At 38.0% G+C, this 19,457-nt stretch overlaps 1 protein-coding gene across 3 annotated transcripts in view; it reads right to left on the bottom strand.

The window, feature by feature from the left end:
• The window catches only part of ZCCHC4 (zinc finger CCHC-type containing 4), a 57,011-nt gene that overhangs the window by 17,129 nt on the left and 20,425 nt on the right, over positions 1-19,457 (bottom strand). For 2 of the 3 annotated variants that reach the window (XM_517131.6, XM_063809439.1), the window contains exons 5-8: positions 18,971-19,051; positions 7,324-7,396; positions 3,302-3,452; positions 1,273-1,367 (exon numbers count right to left, since the gene is read on the bottom strand). In XM_517131.6, coding sequence (XP_517131.2) covers positions 1,273-1,367; positions 3,302-3,452; positions 7,324-7,396; positions 18,971-19,051 — 400 coding nt within the window. The remainder of the gene's footprint in view (positions 1-1,272; positions 1,368-3,301; positions 3,453-7,323; positions 7,397-18,970; positions 19,052-19,457) is intronic. The other variant, XM_016951419.3, reaches the window with a different exon arrangement.

The raw sequence follows: 19,457 nt of genomic DNA, 5'->3' as shown, positions 1-19,457 counted from the left end.
AGTGTCTGCTGTTTGGGTGGAATCACAAGTAGAGTCTTTTACTCTCATTTTTGGTAACACTGTTTCTTTCAGAATTTTAAAATAATTTTCATAATGGTATATGCCTTCAGGATTAGAAAGATTAGAACCAAGTGCTAGCTTGCAACAGCTAGTGAAGACATTTACAGCTAAAACTCTGCCTTAATCAGGGGCTAGTCGATTATTCAGAAAACTGAAATAGAAAACTCTTACAAAAAGAGGAAGCAGGCTGGGTGCAATGGCTCACGGCTGTAATGCAGCACTTTGAGAGGCTGAGGCAGGCAGATCACTTGAGGCCATGAGTTCAAGACCAGCCTGGCCAACATGGCAAAACCCTGTCTCTACTAAAAATACAGGGGAAAAAAAATTAGGTGGGCATGGTGGCACATGTTTGTAGTCCCAGCTACTCAGGAGGCTAAGGCAGAAGAATCACTTGAACCTGGGAAGCAGAGGTTGCAGTGAGCCGAGATTGTACCACTGCACTCCAGACTGGGTGACAGAGTGAGACTCTGTCTCAAAAAAAAAAAAGAAGCAGTACCTGCCTGAAGACCATACACAGTGATGGTGACAACAGGGTTAACTTCAAACACAAGGGAAGAAAATACAGGAAAGTGGAGTTTAAAGCAGAATGAACTTAAAAGACCAGGTGGAGCTGCTGTGGACAGCAGCCTCATTCTCATTTCAGGCAGGGGGAAAATTCCATAGTCATTGCTGTGAAGTTACTCACTCCAGTAACTTCCTCCCGGAATCAACACATTCACACAGAGCCATCTCTGCCTTCTCTGACACTCCTGACATCCCAAGAGTGATGCAGTAAAGTGTGCATGGCATTTCACCAACCACAAAGGTGATTTACTTTTCTATATGCCCTGAAAAGAGGAAACCAACGTTCATAATGATGAACCAGGGGTGGGGGGGGCTGCAAAATCTCCTAGTGATGATGAAAGACTAAATCAGCCGCTCTAAACCCTAGCACACTTAGAGTCACCCAAGGAGCTTGGTGAGATATTTTTTCTTGGGGCTTTGTCCTCTAATTCTGATTTAGTGGGTTTATTTTGGTACTCAATCTGTATTTTCAACATGCACTCTAGGGATTACTGATATTTAGGAAACACTGGACTGAGCTATATATGGTATAATATTAGTGTTTAATACAGCTCATTGTATTTTACTAAAATCAATGAATAGTCTTATATCTATTCAAGTAGAATCTCCATTCCCCAACCATGCCAGAAAACAGAATATGTACTCTACCTGGTAATCCAGCATCTGGAAGCTTGGAAAAAACTGACAAATTCGGGATTCAAAAAAATACGGGAAAATCCAGAAAATGGGTAGTTCTTTGTCATCTAATGGATCACAAAAAGGAAAAAATAATAGTAAATTAAAGAAAAAATAGAAGGCTACAGTAGAAAAACTTCCGCTAGCATAAGAAATTGCAATGATTCAACACATTTAACTCTCATACAAAAACAGAAAATATTTACCAGAGTGCCATTTCAAACCTGTCTATTCCCAAAGGTCAGTGGACATATTCCTTTATATCGAAATATAGCTACTAAGAGTATGTAAAAGTAACCCTTATATGTATATTACTATTGTCTAGGTAAGGCAAAGATGTTACCTAAAAAGTTGAAAATAGAAAAGGAGTGCCACTTTTGAGGTACAAAGGTAGTCATGATGCAGTGGAAGGACCTCTGGACTAGAAGGCAGTAGGTCTTCGGTGTGAATCCCAGCTCTGCCACAACTCATTATCTTAGTTTTCAGGGATGAATCAACCTTGTCTGCATCATGGAAGATTCTTCAAAACAGTTTTACCAAAATTAGTGTTTGTGAGAGACAGGGAACACAGCTATTACTTACAAAGCACCTAGTATAGGCTAGTATTCATTATAGCACTATTACAGCTAAAACTCCAACAGGCTGAAAAGCCTTAATCAGAGGCAAGCCTAATCATAGTGCTTACACTAAGCTATAATAAGTACATTCTATGTACTGTCTCCTTACAATAATCCCTAGAATTAGATGTTATCCCATTTTACAGATAGGGAAACTGAAGCCATAAGCTATCAAGTCCAATGCAGCTAATAAGTGGCAGAACAGGAATTCAAGCCCACAAAGCTCTTTATTGCTTCCCCAATGACATTGACTTTATCCACTCTAATTAGTGGACTTAAAAACAGCAAATAAGTGAAATACTTAACAATATGAGTCACGTTTTATGTTTCATTTGCATTGTCCCTCAAAGCACTATTAGTGGAGAAGCATGATCACAAAATTCCTGACACTCTTAACAAATTTATCAACTTGCGAGCTAGAAAATGTTTCTAAAAAATGAATGTACCAACTAATTAGATAATTATATAAAATACTTTGAAGTCCTAAGTCACGCCTGTAATCCAGCACTTTGAGAGGCTGAGGCAGGCAGATCACTTGAGGCCATGAGTTCAAGACCAGCCTGGCCAACATGGCAAAACCCTGTCTCTACTAAAAATACAGGGGAAAAAAAATTAGGTGGGCATGGTGGCACATGTTTGTAGTCCCAGCTACTCAGGAGGCTAAGGCAGAAGAATCGCTTGAACCTGGGAAGCAGAGGTTGCAGTGAGCCGAGATTGTACCACTGCACTCCAGACTGGGTGACAGAGTGAGACTCTGTCTCAAAAAAAAAAAAGAAGCAGTACCTGCCTGAAGACCGTACACGGCTAAGTCACTTAAACTGAATAATAACCCCCAGCCACTAGCCTACCTATAGGGCTGGGAATCTGTGTCACTGATAACCACAATCAGCCTATGGGATGTCTAACCTCCAAACTCATATCCTGGCAAAGCGTAGAGCCCTGGACCTCAGGTTGAGTGCCCTCTTAGTGTTCTGGGCCAGGCTTTAGGAACAGGGAATGTATGATCCACAGGGCAGAGGTATGTGTCGGCTTTGTTCAAAAATCTATTCCTAGTACCTAAACAGTGCCTGGCACACAGTGGCCACTCGGTAAATATTTACTGAATAGAATGACAGCAGTTCACTGCTGTTCTGCATAATGTCCCATTATCCCCATCAAAAACATAGTATTTTACCTATAAGCCATTAAAAAAATCCACATGATTAGAATAATACAAAGTATATCATGATAATGAAGTTTGCTGCAACATCAAATAAGCCTGTTTTTAAAAAGAGAACTCAAGACATGTATATTCTATCACTGCTCTGATTCACTGAGCTCAGCTAATATTTGACAGGAAGTAGATACATAGATATGTATTTATTTTGCAGTAATAAATTATACACCTTGGCTTTGACCTTCTTTCCACATAGCAATTAACTTCTTGAATGTAATAGCCAGAGGTTCAACCAAGCCACCAAACGGAGGATCCGTCACCATAATGATTCCTTCGCCTTTATCTTCCTGTAAAAATGCTCTGCATACTTCAAGGGCAGTCTGGAACAAATAAAAATTCATTTCTAAATTAGGACTAGAGAGAGGCACTTCATCCTATTTGGAGGAGAATGCATTAGACTCAGTCTCTCTCTTAGTACTGGAAACTTTACCAAGTCATCTTGCCACCGCAGCATCCCTCGGTGACATTCTGAAGCCTCTCTTTGCCCCTATAAGATTTTATCTTTGGGTTCTTTGATAAGCAGGTTTTTAAAATTGCAAATTCAAACACCATCACTATCAGAAGACTACACATTTCAAATGGTTAAATTAAAAGGCTAAATTTAGTGTCCTAAAAGAAACTCATTACCCATGAAAACTATCTAAAATGTTAAATTCAATTTAACAAACAGAAGCCAGGATGGTGCTAAGCACTAGGGACACAAAGACGACGAAAACATTGTTTTCCTATCTGGTTTGTCCAATGCCATGAGTTCAGTTTAATAACAGCTACAAATTAGCAGTTAAACATGCATATGTTTTTGAGTATTGGGCAGACATATTTGAACATGCACTGTAAGTAAATAAAAAATGAAAGTTCACAAACGACAAAGCGCATCTGGTCCATGAAACCATGCTATTAACACATTTTCCCAAAGGTTAGTTTAAGCTTTTTTAGTAATTGCAAAGTAAACATTAACAGGGACATTTAATGGTTTTTGCTATAAGTGAAGTTATTAAGAGATACCATATAACAGTATCTCCAGTCAACTGACTTGCAAGTAGCTTTCAAGTACAGTCCCCTCAGTATCCCTGAGGGATTGGTTCCAGGACCCCTGCATATACCAAAATCTGCAGGTGCTAGAGTCCCTGATATAAAATGTTGTAGTATTGCACATAACCTATGCACATCCTCCTATATAGTTTAAATAATCTCTAGGTTACTTATAATACCTAATACAATGTAAATGATACATAAATAGTTCTTAGACTCTATGGTTTAGGGAATAATGACAAGAAAAAAGTGTACATGCTCAGTACAGTCACCACCATCCTTTTTTTCCTAAATATTTTTGATCTCCAGTTGGTTGAATCCACAGATGCAGAACCCACAAGTGGGGAGGGCTGACTGTACTCATCTACAAAAATAAGTCAACACAGTATACAAAATGACATGAGATTTTAAAATTGAATGGCATTTTAAACTTTAACAAGCCTATATGTATTTTATAATAAAATATATTTTGTTCTACCGCTAAATCCATTTAGAAGACCCCACTGATAAGAGGAAAACCTTTCTCCCTAGGAGAGTCTTCATTAATTTCCTACTGGAACTCCTACAGCAGAGGATGACTTGTCAAGAAGGTTAATCATTTTTCAAGTGCTGTCTGGCACTTCCTTAACCTGCTTACAAGAACAAGGACTGAAAGCACAGATGATGATATTGAAATCTTCAAACTCCTTAGAGTTAAAAGTGGAAAAAAGAAATTATACAAGTAAATGATGTCTAACTCCTAACCTAACTTTAAAAACATTTTGAAAGGATTTTTTTTCCAGGTAAGAATCAATGGCATCATAGCCCAACACAAGCTGCTGATGGTCTTAATGTTGACCTCCTATGGGAAATAGATACTTGCTTACAATGTTGACAGTAATTTGACTCTTTCCTTTATCTCAGTTATCATTTAAAAAGTGCCCGGCAATTTAATTAGCCATCCTCTCTACATACTTTAACTGACTTTGCCATTAAGGCAGATGACATTTTTTAAAGACTATATGATTTGCAATGAGAAATCCTATGCGGGGAACTCCAGCTTTTGAATCTAGTGGACTGTAAAGTGCTGAGGTGCACTAGCAGAGTATTCTATTCTCCTAAGCACCCTGGACAGCCTCAAAGGCACTGAGCCGACACTTAAATACTTAGTGATTGATTAGTGGATGGTAAATCTCTATTGAAAAACTTGACTCTGGGAGTAGGTAGAAAAAGGGCAGATAGTAAAATCATTAAAACAATGGGTTTCTGCAGATCAATCTCTACAGCTGCAGTGCTATTTAGAGGCTGCTGCTGAAATATAGAGTAAGGAAAGCCTGAGCTGGACGACTCTTTTCTTCAGGGAAGATAAAGTGGGGCTCAATCTTGGCAGCTTATTCCAACCATTATTGTAGAAACTTATAAGGTAATGCTGTACACTTTCTATAAGCTACAAAGAGTTTCGAAGAAAAAGGCTAATTACCTGTTACTCTTTAAAAATATAAAAAATTGCTAGCCAACTTTTAGGTATTTAATTTTATCCTTATTTTGTCTTCATTGTTCAAAATAAAAAGCAAAACCATAGTATGGTATTAAAACAGACAAAAAACAAGAAAACCCTAACTCACTAGTGTAGGATCAAGTAGTGATTCAAACTCGATTACTTCCTCATTTACTATGACACAGCCGTGACCCCACCTGACATCAAGGTCCTGTGGTTTCAAGGGGGATACCCCTACATCAATATCCTACCAGCCCCACAAACTCAACCTTTCCAAACTTCACTTCCCTCTGTTTAGAAGAAAAAATACAAATCCAGGCCATTCTACCAAGTCAGCTTGGACTTCTCCCTCAGTACAGTCTTCTCACTGCTTCCGTGAATGCCTAGACAACCCAGTTCTTTTCTCTCCTTTTCTCACTGCCACTGTCCCAGCTGCGAAGTCCCTCATCATCCACTGGCAAGTGACTTTCAACTCCCACTTTCCTTCACATTCACCTCAACAGTTCTCAATTCTTCGTGATTAGCAACCACATAAACGCTTTGGGAAACAGCTGAAATATATCTAATTATAACTGCTGTTTATTTCAATACCTTGTTTTAATGGCTTCACAGCTGAAAAATATTAATATATATCCCAATGCTAAATTGATTCAAATGGAAGGAGTGCTATACTTACTAAATCAGGGGACTCATTTTTCAATCCCAACCAACAATTTAACATTTGTTTTCATTTCCTGAACGCTGACTTTTAAAGTCTTGCTTGGTTTTCATCCTCCTATCATTAGTTAATATCTCAAAGCACAATACATAGTAAGCATGGTTCAGAATTTTTACAAAATTGATATATATGCATATATTTATGGGTATGCTTCAAGGTGTCTTGATAATTTCACAATATTTTTGGCCAGCATGATTACTTGGTTGGTTACAGATTTTATTTTATAATAGGCCTGACAAAGAGCTCAAACTAAATGTTTCAGCTCTACTATGCTGTTATTCTTAGTGACATTATTAACCTCATATTGAAAGAAGCTTTTTTAAACTGCAGTCCTTTTTTTTTTTTAAAGAACTTTTATTTTTTAGAGCAGTTTGAGGTTCACAGAAAAAGTGAGAGGAAGGAATAGAGATTTTCCATACACTCCCAGCCCTGACACATGCATTTAATTACAGTGTGGTAAGTCTACAAAGGAAAACTTGACCCTTTGGGGAGTAGGGGTCGGGGGAGGCTGGAAGAAGTGATTTGGAACAAAGTTCTAAAACATGAGTGGAAGTTATCAAGGCAAAAGACAGCAGAAACCAGCAGGAACAGCATGGACCTTCCCTGCGGTGGAAAGGCGTCTGACCAGTTCCAGATGAAAGCCCTGTGCCCTGAGCACAGACAGCAAAGGGGAAACAGGGAGAGGGGAGGCTAGAGTGGAAATCGGGGTCAGATCACACAGAGCCCCATGGGCCTTCTAAGAATGTGGGCCTTCATCCAAAAAGTAGTGAGAAGTCTTAACAAGGGAATAATAAAATCACCTCTAGGTGCTCAATAAACAGTGAAAGAACAAAAATAAATATCAGTAAATGGTAGAACAGCCACAATTTGACCTTGAGGGAATTTAGAAAAAGAACAAAGGAGGCACTCTGAAATCTGCTATTCCATAAAAAGAGAACAATGAGATAATGGTCACAGCTCTTACCTTTCCATCAAAGAAATGATGGTTAAACATATTATAATGGCAAAAGCTATCTTCCATATAAAACTGTGAATACCTGTAAAATAATTACAGAGTTATTTGCCCAGTCACAGCTATAGAGTAGACAAATATAAACTAAATTTTAAAACAATAAAATCACACCTTTAAAAAATTTCATTTTTTAGTTTTTTGAAATAAAGAATAATTTGCAAAAATTCCAGGGAATCTGTAACAGTGAATAAATAACAAACTTAAGTGATTTTCCCATGTTTAATTAACCAGTAGTAAAACTAAAGAATACTCATATATAAAACACACATGTTCCTATGTACCAGGAGGTTATACATAAACAATCAGGTTACTGACAGATGATTATGCAATTTAAGCTTGCAATGGGTTGGCAATTAAGATACATCCCTCATGGTTAATAATTTTAAGGAGAATACTAAATCATTTCTGCTCGACAGCTGTTCATTTATTTTCTTCTGTAGCTGATTTTTTTTTAAGTATTTAATACAGGCCAGGCACAGTGGCTCACACCTGTAATTGCAGCACTTTGGGAGGCTGAGGCAGGCAGATTGCTTGAGCTAACGAGTTTGAGACCAACCTGGGCAACATGGCAAAATCCCGCCTCTACAAAAAATACAAAAATTAGCCAGGCGTGGTGATGCATGCCTACGGTCCCAGCTACTATGGAGGCTGAGGTGTGAGGATGGCTTGAGCCCAGGAGGCGGAGGATGCAGTGAGCCAAGATCACACCACTATACTCCAGCCAGGACGCTATAGCCAGACCATGTCTCAAAAAAAAAAAAAGTAATACAAATTTTTTTTTTGTCTAACGCAGGCTAGCTTAGTAAAATATGCTTTTCAATATAATAGAGAAAGTATATGCATTTCATATTTACTAAATCAGTGCCAGGAAAGAGGAATATTTATTTACTGATTGAATTGTTTTGTTTTGCTAACACAGTGTTTTATTTTATTTATTTTATTTTATTTTATTTTATTTATTTTATTTTATTATTATTATACTTTAAGTTTTAGGGTACATGTGCACAATGTGCAGGTTAGTTACATATGTATACATGCGCCATGCTGGTGTGCTGTACCCATTAACTCATCATTTAGCATTAGGTATATCTCCTAATGCTATCCCTCCCCCCTCCCCCCACCCCACAACAGTCCCCAGAGTGTGATGTTCCCCTTCCTGTGTCCATGTGTTCTCATTGTTCAATTCCCACCTATGAGTGAGAACATGCGGTGTTTGGTTTTTTGTCCTTGCGATAGTTTACTGAGAATGATGATTTCCAATTTCATCCATGTCCCTACAAAGGACATGAACTCATCATTTTTTATGGCTGCATAGTATTCCATGGTAACACAGTATTTTAAAAAGCCATTGGCAGTGAATGAGAGTACCACCTTTGGGTATTAACATTTTATAAATTCCTGCTAATTTACTAGGAAAAACTCATATCACATTATGACTTAAATCTGCATTTGATTACTTATAAGGTGGAACTTTCTATATTTCTTAACTGTATTTGTACCGTCTGTCCATATGTTTTCCCCATTTATGTATCTGGGTCTTAATGTCTGCGTTGCTGATTTCTCAGTTTTCCATATAATATAGAAACCTCTTTGTTATCTCAATAGGATTTTGAACTTCAACTATTTTATTACACATAATTTACATATGAATCACATCATCCTTAGGAATTTGTAACCTGGTAAAAAGACTGAAAAAAAATCTGAGACACATCCTTACTTATTATGACTTCTTGAACCAAGTCATGATACTGTCAACTTCTTTGCTTGTATTTCTACTCAGTTACCCATTACTGTCTGTAACTGATTGATCATCCATGGTGAATATTTAATGTAAGGGACAGCACTGGTTTATCCTCTTCCCATTAACTGAGGTTAAGAGCACAGGCTCTATAGTCAGATGGTCTGGTTTCAAACTATGTGTCTCTCGCTTACTAGCTGGGTATCCTTAGTAAGTTATTTAACCTTTCTGAGCCTCAGTTTCTTCATCCGTAAAATGGTAAAAGTAATAATTTCTACCACATAGGACTGGATAACAATAAGATGATGTACGTAAAGTACTTAATACAATGCCAGCTACATAGCATATACTAAAATGTTAAGTACTGTTACTGTTATTTTAATAATTAGCAGCTGTAAATATTTATGTCTTAATGCCTCTCATATTAGGGAATTATGTTTATGTTCACCAGAAATAATCTAAGCCTATTTATTCTTGTTCTGTGGAGATGGACAAAGAGCTGCCAACCATTCTCGGGACAATATTGTTTAATGTCATTTAAGACACTGTTAGCACATTTCCTAAAATATAAATTTGCACTGAAGAAATAAAAGGTTTAGATAACTGGAAAATATTTAAACTATATACCGTAACCTAATGAACTTTCCAAAAATTGACTGTAGGCAATGTCAAATGACCATTAAACAAATACGTCTTCCTATTTAACTAAATTTCACATAACTGCCTTTAAAAAAAGTGTATTAGTACTAGTACAGCCATGTGTAAACATGATATCATTTGAGGGTTTTCTTCTCTCTTGCACTGCTTTATAAGTACGACCAAAGGAAAATACAATCCCTTTTTAACATAATCCCTATTGTTGTCATTCCTTCACAAAGATACAACAGTCGTTTTTAAAAATTAGAAAAAGGAAATTTGATTTACATGAAACTCAGCACAGCACACCTGTCCAAAACATTCTGGGCAGCAGTTTGCAGAGGAATAGAGAAAGAAAAGCCAAGATTTCAGTTCTAAGTTTCCATCAAATACATAATTTGAGAGCATAATTATTCATATTTTAAATTATGAAAAATCACTCAACATTGCCCTCTTAAAATGAAATTGGCCACAAAGAATTATTCTCTCCATTGAATAAGGCAAACAAAACCAATCAGAAATGCATGCACTTGAAAAGTGCTCAAAAGGCCATTCATCTGGCCATTCATTCTTTTTAAATGAGAGTCAGTTACCAAGTGTGAAACATGCTCTACACACAGGAAATGTAATCAAGAGCTGAATAAAATTAGTTCATGAAATGAACCTAAGAAATTCATTTTTTGACATAACTTTATTTGGATAATAGTTTGCCAAATAGAGTTTCACATCTTTCATGCTAAAATTAGAGCATATAGAAATCCATCTTAGCAAATGTGAACTTCGTACCTCCTACCCCCTAAAAAATATATTTATAGCACATCTATAGAGAACACTGGAGTTTGAGGCCGTTCTCCAACCTTGGATAAACCTGTTGTAAGGCACCAAGAAACCAAAGTCAAAGTGCCAAAAAACTACTCACTGTCACTCTATACTATGCAGAATTTTTTTTCTGATTTAACTGTGGTCTTTATGAGAAATCTGAACCAACCACACACTCCGTCATGCTGTAAATACAGGTAACCAGCCTCAGAGCATTCCAGCAACTTATGTGTCTCAATAAACCAGCTCTCTTAAGAACTACTGTTGACCTTCTACAGAACTGACTCAATAACAGACTACGTTATCAGAAAAACTGAGCTGTGATATCCCCAATAAAACACCATCAGTTTTTGTTTGCAAGGCACACACAAAAGTTTATAAGCATGAAAAAAAAGTATCAATATATTCCATACATTATAAAATAACTTTATCCACATCCCCTAACCCCTACTCTGACCAGGATATTACAACTACAGGTGCAAGAAGAGGAAAACTAAAAGGCATGGAATTAAAGGTGAAATAGCTAAGGGGCCATATAAATCTTTCAAATTAAATCAGGCAAGATGAAGAGTTCTGGAGATCAGTTACAAACAACGTGAATTTACTTAACACTACTAAGTTGTATATCTAAAGATGGCTACTATGGTAAATGTTATATGTACAGTTGACCTTTGAACAACACAGAGGTTAGGGGCGCAGCAGAAAATCCAAATATAACTTTTACCTTCTGTGTCAGTCCATTTTGCATTGCTATAAAAGAATACCTGAGATTGGGTAATTTATAAAGAAAAGAGGTTTATTTGGATCACAGTTCTGCAGGCTGTACAAGCATACCACCAGCATCTGCTGGGCTTCTGGTGAGGCCTTAGGAAGTTTTTACTTATGGTGGAAAGGAAAGGGGAGCAGGCATGTCATACAGCAAGAGAAGGAGCAAGAAAGAGAGGAGCAGGTGCCAAGCTCTTTAAACAACCAGCTCTTGCATGAACTAATAAAATGAGAACTCACTTATTACCTCTATTATCACAAAGACAGCATCAAGCCATTTATGGGGAATCAACCCCATGATTCAAACACCTCCCACTAGGCCCACCTCCAACACTGGAAATCACACTTCAACATGAGATATCAACTCCAAACCATATCAACTCCCCCAAAACTTAACTACTAATAGCCTATGATGACTGGATGCCTTACAGATAACAGTCAATTAACACATATTTTGTGTATGTTTTATATACAGCATTTTTACTATAAAGTTAGCTAGAGAAAAGAAAATGTTATTAAGAAAGTCATTTGGGAGGTCGAGGTGGGAGGATTGCTTGAGGTCAGGAGTTCAAGACCAACCTGACCAACCAGCAAGTCCCGTTTCTATTAAAAAAAAATCATAAGGAAGAGACAATATTATTTAATATTCATTAAGTGGAAGTGGGTCACCGTAAAGGTCTTCATCTTCATAACGAGCAGGCTTAGGAGGAGGAAGAAGAGGAGCGGTGGCAGAGGCACAAGAAAATCCACTTGTAAGTGAACCCCAGCAGTCCAAAACCATGTTATTCAAGGGTTAACTGTATTTTTGAAAAATTTTTTAAAGTAAATCAGAGTACTGTTAACACCACAAAATAAAATTCAGAAAACCATTTAAATTATAATAGCACCAAAAATAATAAAACATCTAGAGATAAATTTAATAAAAGAAGCACAAAACTTACATACTGAAAACTACAAAATATCATTTAAAGAAATTGAAGATCTAAAGAAATGGAAGGACATCTCATGTTCATGGACTGGACAACTTAATATTAAGATGGCAATATTCCCCAAATTAATCTACAAATTCAATGCAATCCCTTTAAAAATCTCAGCTGGCTTTTTTTGTAGAAATTGATAAGCTGATCCTAACATTCATATGGAAACGCAAGACACCCAGAACAGCCAAAACAATCTTGAAAAAGAACAAAATAGGAAGACTCATACTTCCCATTTTCAAAATTTACCACACAGCAACAGTAATCATGACTGTGTAAGAGTGGCATAGGGATGGGCATAGATCAATGGAACAGAATTTAAAGTCCATAAGTAAACCTATATATTTGTGGTCCTTTTGTTTTCATTATGGTACCAAGACAATTCAATGGGAAAAGAACAGTCTTTTCAATAAACGGTGCTAGAGCAACTAGTCATCCACATGCAAGCAGTTAGACCCCTACCTCATACAATAAATAAAAATTAGCAGGCCAGGCACGGTGGCTCATGCCTATAATCTCAGCACTTTGGGAGGCCGAGGCGGGCAGATCACGAGGTCAGGAGATCGAGACCATCCTGGCTAACACGGTGAAAGCTCATCTCTACTAAAAATACAAAAAATTAGCCAGGCGTGGTGGCAGGCGCCTGTAGTTTCAGCTACTCGGGAGGCTGAGACAGGAGAATGGTGCAAAGCTGGGAGGCGGAGGTTGCAGTGAGCCAAGATGTGCCACTGCACTCCAGCCTGGGTGACAGCAAGACTCCGTCTCAAAAAAAAAAAAAAATCTCAAAATAGATTAAAGACCTAAGTGTGAAAGCAAAAATTATAAAACTCTTTGATGGAAACATGGGTATAGATACTCACTGGATTAGGCAAGACTTTCTTAGATATGACACCTAACACACAAGCAACTGAAGAAAAAAGAAAAACTGGACTTCATCACAAGTGAAAAGACAATCCACAAGATGAGAGAAAATATTAGCAAATCATATATCTGATAAGGGTCTAGTATCCAGAATATATTAAGAACTTTCACAATTCAACAAAAATACAAATAACTAATTAAAAACTAGGGAAAGGATTGATATTTCTCCAATAAGATAAACAAATGGCCTATAAGCACATGAAAAGATGCTTAACATTACTAGCCATCATGGAATACAAAACAAAACCTCAAGGAGATACCACTTCAAAAAGACAGATGATAATAAACATTGGCAAGGACATGGAGAAATTAGAAACCTCATATATTCCTGGTGAGAATAAAATATGATGCAGCCACTTTGGAAAATAGTTTGGCTGTTCCCCAAGAAGGTAAACATAGTTACCACATGACCTAGCAATTCCACTTCTAGGTTTAAGGGCTGAACTGTTTCACCCCCAAAATCCTTATGTTGAAGCCCTAATCACCAGTACTTCAGAATGTGGCTATTTGGAGACAGAGCCTTTAAAGAGGTAATTAAGTTACAATGAGGCCATTAGTGTGAGCCTTACTCCAATCTGACTGGTATCCTTAAAAGAAGAGGAAATTTGGACATAGTAAGAAACCAGGGATACGCACACAAAGAGAAGAACTTATGAGGAGACAGTGACCATCTGCATGCCAAAGAGAGAGGCCTCAGGAGAAACCAAACCTGCTAAAACCTTGATCTTGGACTTCCAGCCTCCAGAACTGTGAGAGAATAAATTTCTGTTGTTTAAGCCACATAGTCTGTGGTATTTTGTTATGGCAGCCCTAACAAACTAATACCCAAGAGATCTGAAAACCTATGTTCACATGGAATTTGTACACAAATGTTCATAGCAGTATTATTCATAATAGCCAAAAAGTGGAAGCAACTCAAGTGTCCATCAACAGATGAAAAGATAAACAAAATTTGGTATATCCGTATAGTAGAATATTATTCAGCCAAAAAAAGGAATGAAGTACTGATACATGCTACCACATGGGTGAACCTCGAAAACTTTATGCTAAGTGAAAGAAGTCTGACACAAAAGGCCACACAGAGTATTATTCCACTTATATAAAAAATATCTAGAATAGGCAAAGCATATCCATAAAGATAGAAAGTAGATTCATGGTTGTCAAAGGCTGGGGGCATGATAAATGGGGAGGGACTGCTCACAAGGAGAGTGCTTCTTCTGAAGGTGATGAAAATGTTGTGGAATTAGATAGCGGTGATGGCTACGCAACCGTGTGAATATACTGAAAACTACTGTTTTATGTATGTAAAATATATCTCAATTTTAAAAAAAGAAATGGGCTGGGCATGATGGCTCACACCCTGTAATCCCAGCACTTTGGGAGGCTGAGGCAGGCACACTGCATTAGCCCAGGAGTTTAAGACTATCTTGGGCAACAGGGTGAAACCCCGTCTCTACAAGAAATACAAAAATTAACTGGGTGTGGTGGCACACGCCTGTGGTCCCAGCTACTTGGGAGAGACTGAGGTAGGAGGATCGCTTGAACCCAGGAGGTTGAGGCTGCAGTGAGCTGAGATCACACTATTGCATTCCAGCTTAGGTGACAGAGCAAGATGTTGTCTCAAAAAGAAATATACCTAAAATATCGCCAGCAGGAAAAGTTTTCAAGGTTATATACCTACTTTTTAAAATGTTTATATGCATAAAAAAGGTTTAAAAAGCCAAAACCCATGTTTTGGATGGCAGAATTAAAGATCATTTTTCCTTTTTTAAAAACAAAGTAAACCAAGGATTCTTGCAATTTTAACAAGTTCTTTGAGAAGACGCACTATGATATCACCTAGTCTCTGTTTGTAAGTAAGTCCACTAAAACTAGCTTGAAAAAGCTTGCCTTTAATAACTTAGAATCATTATATAACTTTTAATGTAAATTCAAAACCATACTATTAGAAAGATCACATTGTACCATTTTCACTGAAGTAAAAGTGCCAAAGTTAGGAATATGAGTGCTGCTGGCAACTGTATACGTTGTCTTGAATAGTTTAGTTATGGACATCTGGTTTTTTGTCTCTCCCGCACCTACATCCCTACTTTTTAAGTCGAACACCTGTTTCCTGTGGAGAACCAACTCTGTGTGATTGGTCAGAGGCTGGCTGGAGTACCCCATCTGCCAGGCCAAAGTGATGGCTCCGGAACAGGCAAGTGACCCCAGCCAGGCTAATCAGAACACTCTCTGGAGTTTTGCTGCTGGAGTTCTCAGGAAGAACTGCCTCTTTCCACTGGGCAGTTAAGCTGAAAACTAGATAAGCTTAAAGCTGCTGCCACCAACGTCCCTGGCAGTAGGAAGGAAGCTGTCTGCAGAATGAAATCAATACACAGAGAAAGACAGAATGAGAGGTGGAGAGAGAAAGAGGGAGCCCTAGCAACACTGTGTGAGGCTCACTATCTCAACTAGACTAAAGCCTGCTATATCCCAGACCTCAGTAATGTAAATCAATAAATTCTCTTTTACGTGATTGGATTTCCAGGTCTCCAAAGAAAAAAATCCTGAGTGCCTTATTCTAAAAATATAAATAACCTAGAAACCAGTTTTGATTCATCTGAAAATCTTTGTGGAACAAGGCAGGAGGATACAGGGAGAAAGGGAGAGATGGAAGGATGACAAGAAAGAAACTGACTATATGAGAAAGGCATATAAACAAGTTCAAAAGCAAAGTTATTTCCAAAGGATAGCTTAGTTTTTGGAGCCAGACTGCCTTGGCTTGAATTCTAGCTTGGCCACTTATAAACTGTGATTTTGATCAAGCTATTTAACCTCTTTATGCCTCAGTTTTCTCATCTGGAAAAATGAGGACGATGATAGCATCTATCTTACAGGGCTAATGTGAGGAATGAGTCAGGGCAAGGCCTGAAATATAACAGGCACTCAAAAAACACCAGCTATACCAGGCACAGTGTTTCACACCTATAATTCCAGCAATTTGGGAGGCCGAGGGAAGTAGATCACTTGAGGTCAGGAGTTCCAGATCAGCCTGGCCAACATGGTGAAATCCCCTCTCTACTAAAAATACAAAAATTAGCTGCACATGGCAGCGCACGCCTCTAATCCCAGCTGCTGGGGAGGCTGAGGAAGGAGAATCACTTGAGCCCAGGAGGCGGTGGTTACAGTGAGCTGAGATCGCACCACTGCACTCCAGCCTGGGTGACAGAGCCAGACTCTGTCTCAAACAAACAAATAAAAATATCCCCTATTAATAATACATTATAAGAACCCAAAAGTTAAACTTCTACCTTTAAAATAATGCATTTAGAATAATTTAATACTTTAGGAAAGGAACACAGAATTTAAAAAAAGAAGTTTCTAGCTCCATGCATAGCCATACAATCGAGTATCATACAGCCAGCCATAAGAGGCATGAAGTACTGCTACATGCATGGGTGAGCCTTGAAAACATGATGCTAAGTGAAAGAAGCCAGCCACAAAGGTCACAGATTTTATGATTCTATTTATATAAAATGTGCAGAACAGGCAACTCCAGAAAAGAGAGGCAGAAAGTGCTTGTGAGGGGAAGCGAACTCTAGGTTTCTTTTCAGTATGATAGAAATGTTCTAGAAGTACCTAGTGGTGATGATGGCACAACACAGTGATAACAACAAAAACCACTGAAATATATACTTTTAAATGGTGACTATTAAGTGACTTATATCCAGTTAAAAATAAATTGAGTTTATCTTTAAGAAGTCTATATCATCATTTGTCAAGGGTCACTCATGTTAGGCAGATGTTAGTAAAGTGTGCTAGTGCTGTCAACAAGGGATGAGTGGTTACCAGGCCAGACATATTCATAAGGAATAAGACAGTATAGGTAATTTCTGAGTAATGTGCTTGTGTATGTCAGACAACTTAGAGTTGACTCAGATATCTAAAGGCAAATAAATTATTAAAGCTACAACTCCATTTTATTTTTTTGAGACAGGGGTCTCACTCTGTTGCGCAGGCTGGAATGCAGTGGCGCAATCTCGGCTCACTACAACCTCTACCTTCTGGGGTCAAGCAATCCTCTGACCTCAGCCTCCGGAGTAGCTGGGACTATAGGCACGTACCACCACACCCAGCTAATTTTTGTATTTTTAGTAGCAATGGGGTTTCACCATGTTGCCCAGGCTGGTTTTGAACTCCTGACTCAAGTAATCCACCTGCCTCAGCCTCCCAAAGTGCTGGGATTACAGGCATAGGCCACTGTACCCGGCCAGGCTACACTTTTATGATTATTATCTTTTTTGAGACTGAGTCCTGCTCAGTCACCCAGGCTGGAGTGCAGTTACGTGAACTCAGCTCACTGCAACCTCCACCTCCTAGGTTCAAGCGATTCTCCTGCCTCAGCCTCCCTAGTAGCTGGGATTATAGGCATGAGCCACCACGTCCAGCTAATTTTTTTTATTTTTAGTAGGGACGGGGTTCCACCATGTTGGCTAGGCTGGTCTTGCACTCCTGACCTCAAGTGATCTGCCAGCTTTGGCCTCCCAAAGTGCCAGGATTATAAGCATAAGCCACCACACCTGACCCAAACTACATTTTTTAAAGGGACATTTTACACTTTAAAAATCTGTTTGGTGCTTGGTGGCTCACGTCTGTAATCCCAACAATTTGGGAGGCCAAGGCAGGAGGACTGCTTGAGGCCAGGAGTTCCAGACCCCAAATCTACAAAACTTTCTTTTTTTAAAATTACCTGGGTGTGGTAGTGCTAAACTGTAGTCCTAGCTACTAGGGAGACTGAGATTAGAGGATCGCCTGACCCCAGGAGTTTGCGGGTACAGCGGGCTATGACCATGCCAATGCACTCCAGCCTGGGTGACAGAGCGAGACCCTGTCTAAGAGGAAAAAAAAAAAATCTGTCTGCTTTGTTTTTAGGAAGCAGATCTAAATAAAAGGAAACACAAAGCCTGATTCCTTCAACACCTTCAAGAACACATTAAAAATACTAAGAACATAGTATCTTATAAATTCTACATGAACTCCTGGTATTAAACAATTACAGAAACTGAGAAGAGTACTTCAAATGTACAGAATTATAGACACAGTGGACAATGTATTTACCATCCATGTTATAAGTTAAAGGTCTGTATCTTCAAAACTACCACGAGGGGAGATTCAAGATGTGTTCCTCCCTCTGTGTCATCAACTCAGAAATCATCAGATGCCATTTAATTCTGACCCTCTCACAAAGTCTATCTGTCAGCTACTCCTCTGCTTTGGGACCTGTCTATCCCCTACTTAGCACGCCCTTCACTCCAGGCTATGTTCAGTGAAAGACAATATGTACAACATCCAGTAAAATATACTAAAAGAAATGTCTGAGTTCTCACACTTCAAAGATCTAATGAAACAAAATCCTGGAAGTCTGATTAAGTATGAGGCAGTTTAGAATTATCTTTGAACATAATATATGAGAAGAAACCTCACTCAATAGAGATTCATCTGTAGATTATAAGCCAAAGACGAACTAGCCACATTCATAGAGAAAATCTAGGAAGCCCACCAGCAAAAGGAGAAATCAACTGCCTCCCTGTTTGAAATACAGATTACATGTTGAATTTATTCGACTAAAAAGTTTCCTCATAACAAATTACTACTTCTAGATGTAAACTAAAGAGTTGTAACAGAGTATAAACAACTAAAAACAGAAAAACATTAAAAAGAAACAGGAGACAATGAAAGGAAATACTGTATTTTGTAAACCTACCGAAAATCAATATCCAATAAAAGGCTTTTAATGTTAGACTTCTTGTCACCTGATGCTGTCAACTTGATCAGCTCATGCAACCTAAAGCAATTAGTGAAAGCAAATGTAATAAGATATTACAAATGTCATAGACAATAAACAAACAACAAAACCATCAATGTTCTTCTGGTATTTATGATATTTCAATGAAACATTGAAGAGAATTTGGCAGGTATAATCAAGGTTTCGATTTTGCAAATATTTTTTAAGAGCAGAACTTATCTGAAAGAGAGAGGTCTAAAATTATAAACAATTTAGCAGTTAAATCAGAAAGAATCTTCTCTCATGCATCAGAAAGAAATCTATGAAGATTTTTCTCAAATGGAATACAGCTTGCAAACTCCTTAAGAGAGGGACCGTGCTTTACATTTTAAATACTCAAAGCTTCATGCTATACCTTGCACAGAGTAAGTAACTACTTAATAAAATCTTCATACAGTTTCAATAG

Source organism: Pan troglodytes, chromosome 3 (assembly GCF_028858775.2).
Source record: "Pan troglodytes isolate AG18354 chromosome 3, NHGRI_mPanTro3-v2.0_pri, whole genome shotgun sequence".
Lineage (NCBI taxonomy): Eukaryota > Metazoa > Chordata > Mammalia > Primates > Hominidae > Pan > Pan troglodytes.
This window is presented reverse-complemented; position numbering and strand designations above follow the sequence as displayed.